Genomic DNA, 8,985 nt, shown 5'->3' on the forward strand with positions numbered 1-8,985 from the left:
GATGGTCCCACACACAAGGGGCCTTTCCCCCTTGATCACTAATTGAGAAAATGCCTTACAGTTGGATCTCATGGAGGCATTTCCTCAACTGAAGGTCCTTTCTCTGTGATAACTCCAGCTGTGTCAAGTTGACACAAAACTAACCAGTACAATAGCCTTCTATTGGATGTAGGGTTAGTGAAGATCTTTTCCCAATCCTTAGGTTGCTATTTTGTCCTATTGGTGGCATCCTTTACCTTACAGAGGCTTTTAGAGAGATCCTATATTAGCAACTTAACAGCACATCTGAAAACTCTAGAACAAAAGAAGCAAACACATACAACAGAAGTAGAAGGAAGAAAACAGTCAAAATCAGGGCTGAAATTAACCAATTAGAAACAAAGATAACAATATAAAGAATCAATAGAATCAAGAATCAAGAGCTGGTTCTTTCAGAAAATCAACAAGAAAAATAAATCCTTAGCCAAACTAACTAAGAGTCACAGAGACAGTATCCAAATTAAGAAAATTATAAATGAAAAGAGAGAAAAACAACAGAAACTTAGGAAATTGAATAAAATGATCACACAGAAGACTATATTTAGCATAACTGGAAAATCTAGATGAAATAGATGATTTTCTAGACAGATACCAAGTACCAAAGTTAAATTAAGATCTGGTAAACTAATCAGTTCCATAACCCCTAAAGAAATAGAAGCAGTCATTAAAACCTCCGAACCCACCTCCCCGAAAAAAATTCCCAGGGCCAAATGATTTTAGTGCAGAATTCTACCAGACCTTCAAAGAAGAGCTAATACCAATACTCCCCAAACTATTCCACAAAATAGAAATATAAGGAACACTAATTCATTCTCTGAAGAACAGTGACTCTGATACCTAAACCACACAAAGACACAACAAAGGCCAGTTTCACTTATGGCAGTGTTTGTTGTCATTTGTACTCTTAATGATAGCCATTCTGACTTAGGTCTTAAATAATACAAGTTACATAAAATTTTGCATACAAAAAGAGTACCACAAGATATTTTGACATATAATGTTCTTATCAGATAGACACATCATGCTTATAGACCTTTTGAAATTATTAATGTATCTCAAAATGTGCTTGGAAAAAATAGAAAAGACTAATTTTGTTCTACGTGTTTGCTCTTAGTATTCACAGTATAGAATCATAAATATTCACTTAAATTTTCATCACGGCAGCATCAGAAGAAAGTAGAAAGAAGGAGAAATGATGAGGAAGAAGAGGGATGAAAGAGGAGAATAGGATGAAAATGAAAAAGGGAGCACATGCACATATACACAGAGCCAAGATATCTGTCAGAACATTCACAAAAGTTGATTCTTAGAAAGACATTAAAAGTTAAACATAGTCAACTTCTACCAACTGGGCTTTAGATAAAACTACCAAAATTAATTTTATGAACATTAGTTGCTTTAAAATTTGTGCAAATGCCAAGAATCTTTTCTCACTGATATCACTTAAAAGTATTTTCTCTTGTCTTGGTCTAATATGTATTTAAAAGTTCAAGATTAGTGTCTGAGTGGTGATATGTTTGGAACCTCTTAACTAAACAGTTACTTTGGAAAATGAAGGGTTAGCCTTTTAAAACTGTAAAAAGTAAATTTAAACACTGCCAACTGTATCCTATAAGAATATCCTTATGAAGAATATGTCAAAGAGCATTTAACATATATAATCAAGTACCAAGTCTCTAATTAAATGTTGTATTTATTAGTGTTTTGCTTTATAAGTAGAATTTCACTTTTAACAGAAATCATATAATTTCAAGGAGAAGTGAGGCTAGAAGGGACCTACTAGAACAACTTAGAATGTAGAGTGTTCTGGCAATAGGCGTCCTCCCAGGACTCTCCTCAAAGNCCCAGTCACCTCCTTATTCCTCAGGCTGTAGATGAGGGGGTTCAGAGCTGGTGTGACAATTGTGTAGAAAACAGAGAAGATATTGTCTTGTTTGGGGGTATGGAAGGAACTGGGTAGAACATACATGAAAGAAGCACTCCCATACCACATCCCAACCACAGTTAGGTGTGAGGAGCAGGTGACAAGGGCTTTCTTCCTAGCTTCATGTGAAGGCATGTGGAACATGGTGAGCAGAATTAGTGTATAAGAGGAAATAATGGCAGCAAGAGGGAGAAGTAGGAAGATCACACCCATCACATAAACCATGAGCTCATATTTGGAGGTGTCTGCACAGGCCAGCTTCAGCAACGGAGGGATCTCACAGAACAGGTGTCTGATCTTCCTAGATTTGCAGAAAGGGTATTGCATGGTGTAGATGGTATATCCTACTGCACTCAGAGATGCCAGGGTCCATGATGTGAACACTCCAAGCCAGCAGATCCTAGGTTTCATGAAGGTCATATAGTTCAGAGGGTGACAAATAGCCACATACCTGTCATAGGCCATAAAGGCCAGAAGAAGGTCTTCTGCACCACCCAGTGTCAGTTCCAGGAACATTTGAAGGGCACAGCCCCCAAAGGAGATACTGTTGTCTTTAAGCAGAAAATCTATAACAGCCTTAGGAGTGATGACTGATGTGAGGAGTAGATCCATAAGAGNAAGCTGCCAGAGCAGAAGATACATGGGCACATGGAGCCGGGCATCCATGGTGATGACCAGGAGCAGTATCCCATTGCTGATCATAGCCAACATGTACAGGGCTGTGAATGTGGCACAGAGCATTTCAGGAGAGCCACTGTCATCCAGGATTCCAACCAAGATGAAGCCACTTCCCAAGGTAGAGTTCCAAAGCTCCATTATGTGAAGCTTCCTTATCTTCCCAGGAAGAGTTGGCTGATTGAAGTTTTTCCAATATGAACTCTAGCATTATAACATCAGATATCTGCCATGACTCCAGTAATAAATATGATACTCTTTCCCACCAGTATATAAGTTTGCCTCTCAATTTCCAAATTTCTTGCTCTCAATTCTATCTTGATAGTTGACCCATCTAATATGAAATTATATATATATATATATATATATATATATATATATATATATATATATAATCCACATGCTTATAATAGCAGATAATTAACCTCCTAGTAAGTCACCTCCTAGAAATATTCCTCATGGCATTCCACCTGAAGTAGAATCTTCTAAGAAAAGTTAATTACTTCTCTGTTAAAGAGAAAAACAGAACTCTGCCATGCATACAATTTAGTATAAGTATTTGGCTAATGCCCTAGATATCTCAGTAAATTTTCCTGCAGAGACATTATTCAAATGTGAATTTCTGACAGGTACAGAGGCATTATTTCAATAAATTACTTCCAGTGTTTTGGATTTGCTCATATTTCTTTGTAGTTATTGTTTGGTACTTTTTTTGACAAGGTCTTTCTATGTAGGATGACCACAATCTATGAACCTTTTGACTTGAGCTTTTAAATGCTGGAATTTTAGAAATGTACCAAAATGTCCCGTTTATTTTCTACATTTCAAGTGTCCAAATTCATTTCAAGATGCAAATCCCATTTGAATAGTACACGTTTTCATGTTAGTGACCTCTGTTGCACAGCCTTACATTCTCTGAGATTCTGAGGAAGATTTTATCTGATACTAGGCAGTATTGTGTTTGAGAAAGTGTTGATTATAGAGTTAAAGATTTAGAATTGATGTGATCATATCTGTTTTTTTACACATAGAAAACAATATATTTCGTATTTTATGTATAATAATATTTATATATACCTCTAGAAAACATCAATTATCTATTGAGTAGACAAAGAAGCCTAAGTATTGCGGAGGGGCAAACAAAAAGAGACATAGTTTAATTTTGAATCTTGTATCTTCCTCATTAGTTACTCATCAAATGGTGAAGATTATTTTGAAAACACTTGCTTATGAGAAAGTTCATTCCAGATTTTGTGCTGAGCTACTTTACTGCAAAGTACTTCAGCAGAGAATAGGGACTGAGTAGCTAACTAAGGAACAGAAGCCCCTTGTTTAGCTGTTCAGGTTTTTGGTACTAAAGCAAAAGCCCAGATTATATCTGTTTTAAACAGATAATTATATCATGTGTGCCAGGGAAGAAACCAGAACATAATGTAAAAAAAACAAAAACAAAACAAAACAAAACAAAAAAAAACCAGACTCTGTGTTTGGGAGAAATGATTTAAAAGTCATGGAAGAAGGATTTTTCTCTGTTGTAATTAACTTCAGTAATCCTATTCAAATACTATCTTTGGCCATGATGTCTGCTCCCTCTGTTACAAATGCAGAGCATTTACATAGATAGAAGGTGAAGGGATGCAGAGAAAGAGCTCCTTTTCTTAAAAGCTGTTACTGGTGGATGGTGCCAAAAGCAATGGAAAAGCCAATGTGGGAAAAAGTCTTAAGATTAACAGGAGCCTGTGTTATATATCACTAAAATGGTCAGACGAAGCTAACTCAACATGCAGCTTATGATGTGAAAGTTAGGCATCCTTGTACAAATTATTCAGCCATGTTGTGTATATTAATGCTTCATCAGTCTCCACTGACTTCTCTTGGTGTCATAGTACCTTAACAGTTAAAATGTGTGAGAATGTGAAATGAGTATCACAATTCAGTTAGTAGTTTGAGAGTGCTCATCATCTATCTGGTGAGTATTATGAGAAGCCAGGGACACCTACAGGGTCTAAAGATAGGCATTGAGATTCCAACTAGGAAGAAGACACATAGATCCAGGAAATGTTCTAAATTTTCAAGATATAAAAAACAGAGAGACTGAAAGGCTCATGGATTCAAAGTACTAAAGCGCCTGATTGGCATGTAATTTAAGATCTTACTGTTTGCTCTACATTGATTTTTGTCTCAAAATGCATAAAGGGAGGTTACACATTTTATTTAAACAGATACAAATTCCTTACCTTGGCAGCTCAAAAGCCTAAGCACCTAACTACTCCACCTTCCTTCAGGACTTCTTAATAATTGAGGATGTTGCTTTACCGATGGAGAATACAGACGTAGTTTTGTTTTGTTTTTCCCAGTAGTTTTCTGCTGGATTAAACTTTGCTAAGTTGGCAAAGCGTATTAAGTATCCTTCCGATGTCAAGTGACAATGCTATTTTATTCCTTCCTCTAATCTACAGATGTACTCTGAAAATGTCCGTGGGAACAGCCAGGCTGTTAACAAATGTTACATAGAGTCCTATTGAGCAAGGAAATGGGTTTCCTGTTCTCACACTTGATGAGTTACATGGATGGAGCTCCTCCAACTTCATGTAAGTTTTCAAACTCTTGAGTCCTACTGCTCAGGTTTTTCTAGTCCTATCACTATCTGGATGCAGAGATCAAAGCTTCATCAAGCAAGTAGAAATTCAAAATGATGCTCAAAAGTTCCTGCTATCTCCATCTAAATGTTCCTAAGGGTGGGCATAAGCCAGGGCCTTGTCTAGGAGCACACTGCTTTGTTTTCAGGTTCCATGGTCTCCTCTCTGCTTTATCCTATGCATATCTTCAGAGGGACTCATATCCCAACTGAAATGGAAATATTGGGTCTAGAAAATAGTGTGTTAATGAATTCTCATGGGTATATTTCTTAGCTTGCTTCTCCTGAGGTCTTCTATCAATAATGAGCTTTGAGGTCCTAAGTCTCTCCTTTCATACAATATTCCAATTCCTTATCTTTCCACACGCCAAGGTTATAGATACATAATACTGGCACCATAGCCAAAATAGCTTACATATTTCCTTTACCATATAGAAGTAGTAACAATGGAGTAACTCAGGTTCCTAGCATGTCTAACACTGTTTCCTTGACCATAAAGTAAGTTTCCCAGGCTTTGGGGGTGGGATGCTTCTTATATTTATAGCTCTTGTAGGCCAGACTATTTCTCTCTTTCATAAGGCTGCTCCATATACAGTCTATACATGGAAGGTCTTCTTGCCATTGACCTCTGGAAGTCCAGGAGAGTTTCATTATGTACTTTTGTCCTTATGCCATAGATGATGGTTAAAGAAAGCTTAATTTTCTAAGAATTGGGCAGGAAGTAAAAGAAAAACCCACAGTACTAGAGTTGTAGAGGGTCTACATTAATTTAAATATTTTAAATACTCCCAGAGATCAAAGACAGGTTACCAATTATACAGTAATGAAGCAAGGAAGAAATGTCTTTTAAAATATTGATGGAACCAAACTATACCGCTAAATTATCTGTATACAGCTGAACTGTGAATAATGACAAGAAGAAAGGACAAATAATTATTTCCCTCCAAATCATCTCAATAAAATAATTTCAGCAAGAAGAACAGTGATGCCTAGAGGATATGTAATACATGAGGAATTATGCTGAGCTTTAAAAAAAATGATCCAATAAGTGAGTTAGCAAATTTAATTCTATGTCGTAGAAATATTCTTGGATTTAAAAGATTAAAATTTCAGCAAAATAACATTTTGCCATTTTTTTTTCATTTTATGACAAAATTGTCATACAGAATGAACAATGCGAACAAGATTATTCAGACTCACTCATTAAATTTGTTCTCTACTGTTGGTGCCTGGTAAGCTGGTCTTCATGGAGGAAGCTCTGGCTGAGGAGCTTGACAATAAGTATCTGCTGGTGAGAAGGCATTACAAGGAGAAGAAGATGCCAGTCAAATTGAGAATGAAGAACTTGGTTTCTAGGAATTGAAGAATGAGGAAGAAGCAGTTACTGGAGATGCTGCATAGCAGAAACGAGACAGCTATGACTTGCAGAGCCAGGGTAACTGAAGCTGACTTCTGCAGGGAAGTTCTGGTTCTGATGCTGTGAACATTTCATACTTGGTATGGGAAGATCTTTCACCTTGAATTTCCAAAGGAAAGGAGGCTGGAAAAATTAAGCCTGTGTTGGAAAATTTATGTAAAAAATGAAAGCTGAAGCTGAAAATGTTAACTTATCTGGATCCAGAAATATAGAGAATGAAAACTGTTCAAATATTGTCATCCAGAGAGTTACAGAATAGACTGATTCAATCTGATGGTCACTGTATATGACCTATTTGTAAGCTTATCTTAATTTTGCTTCTAATGCATGAAAAAATGACCAAGGCAACTTATAAAAGAAAACATTTAATTTGAGGCTTATGATTTTGGAGGACTAGAGGCCATGGTCACTACAGTTGTGTCTTAGTTTCAGATTCTATTTACTGTGAAGAAACACCATGGCCACAACAATTCTTATAAAGAAAAACATTTAACTGGGGATGGCTTACAGTTCTGAGATTTAGTCAATTGTCTTCATGGCAGGAAGACAAAGGCAGACAAGGTGCTGGAGAATTCTACATCTGGATCAGCAGGCAGCAGGAAGCAAGAGTGACAGTGGGACTTTGCTTGAGTGCCTGTAACTTTTCAGTCTACTGCCCCCCCCTGCCCCCGGGTGATATACTTTCTCCAATAAAGCCACACCTACTCCAACAAGGCCATATGTCCTAATCCTTTCAAATAATGACACTCACTATGAATCATAATGCCACACGTCTTGAATTCATAAAACTGCTCTACAACTAGGAACAGGAACCAAACATTCAAAATATGAGTCTATCAGAGTCATTGTCATTCAAACCACCACAGGGTCCTTCATCCTAGATAACCATACCTTATGTCACTTAAACAAACAAACAACAACAACAACAATAAAAGCACCATTCAGCACATGGGGAATAGAGGTGCAAGATAATATGTAAGCATAATACAAACTCCTCCTTTGTCTGCTAGATTCATGTCAAGTGTCATCCTATTTTCCAAAATCATTTGTCTAGTGGGGTGCCACTAACAAGATATTTCCTTTAAGAGACTATCTTAATTTCACATTCTTGATTACTGTTGTGTTACCTCCTTCCAGCCTAGCAAGGCTGGCTGTGACCATCCACTGCCACTTGAGCTGAGCCACCTGCTGTGCTGCTGCTTTGATGTGCTACTACCTGCCTGAGGCTCAACCTGCCAGAGGCTGAACCAGTTCTCTTACAAGAATCTTCCGGAGTTAACACCAAACTGTGATCTTCCTGAGTTCCCACTAAAAGGCTGACCTATCTACTTCAAAGGAACTTTGCTTGGCCAGGGAAGGGCCTCCCCTTTTCTTTATAAAGCGTGTTTGCTGATATTAAAATTGAACCTTGAGCAGAGTCTTGTCTTGGTTTGTCCTTATCTCACACAGCCTAGCCCTTCTTCTCTTCCAGGTTTCCAAAATGCCTTTCCAGGCTAGAATCCAGGTCTGTGATCTGCTGGCCGGACACAACATTTGACGAACCAACGGGGGACTGAGAAACGGCAGAGGACATTTGGAAGAGACACTGCTGGTTTCGAGCTCCATAGAAGAAGGAAATAATTAAAGGATAAAGGACAGTATGGGCTAAGCTGAAACAGCGTTAAACCTGAGCGCTGGTTCACTTAGGTTCAGCAGTGAAGCTTAACAGGAGCTGGGAACTTTAACAGGCAGTTGGCCGTGGTCCTCGGAAGCTACAATTTTAGGCGTGAGAAAAGAAAGGGTTTCTTAAAAGGAAATTAATAATCAGGCAGATTGCTGCAGTTAAAAAAAACTGCATCATGAGGGAGGAAAATGTCCCAAAAAGCAGAGAGAAATTTCAGGAGTGCCATGCTTTGTTCTCTCTGGGCCTTATAGCATAAGTACTTTGTCCCCTTTTGTGTCTTGTCTAATGTCTGGTGCACCAATCTGTTCACGTGTTCAATTCATGTATGTTCGTGTCCAGTCTGTATGAAAGAATGTTCTATGTTTTATGTTGGATAATAAAGATGGTATAAAAAACTTTATTTGCAAAGCCAAGTGCAGCCACGTGCTTCAACCAGGAATCAGATACATGGCAGGAGGGTCCCTGCTGGAAAAACTGTTCATTTTAGGAAAAGAAAAAAGGGCAAGTCTACAGCCTCTTAGTTTCGGGGTTAAAAAAGCTGATAAATGGTTCGTGATTAATGTGTTTGACAAATGGTAAAGTGCCTTTTATTCTATGATTGTAGCTACAAAAATTAATATTCTCTGATT

At 37.6% G+C, this 8,985-nt stretch overlaps 1 protein-coding gene across 1 annotated transcript; it reads right to left on the minus strand.

Annotated features, from left to right (window-relative positions):
* Positions 1-1,828: 1,828 nt before the first annotated feature.
* LOC110298901 (olfactory receptor 2AG1-like) lies at positions 1,829-2,779 on the minus strand. The gene has a single exon (XM_021168436.1). The coding sequence runs from the start codon at positions 2,777-2,779 to the stop codon at positions 1,829-1,831; it is 951 nt and encodes a 316-aa protein (XP_021024095.1).
* Between the last annotated feature and the right edge of the window lie 6,206 nt (positions 2,780-8,985).

The sequence above is a fragment of the Mus caroli genome, chromosome 7, assembly GCF_900094665.2.
Source record: "Mus caroli chromosome 7, CAROLI_EIJ_v1.1, whole genome shotgun sequence".
NCBI classification, from domain to species: domain Eukaryota; kingdom Metazoa; phylum Chordata; class Mammalia; order Rodentia; family Muridae; genus Mus; species Mus caroli.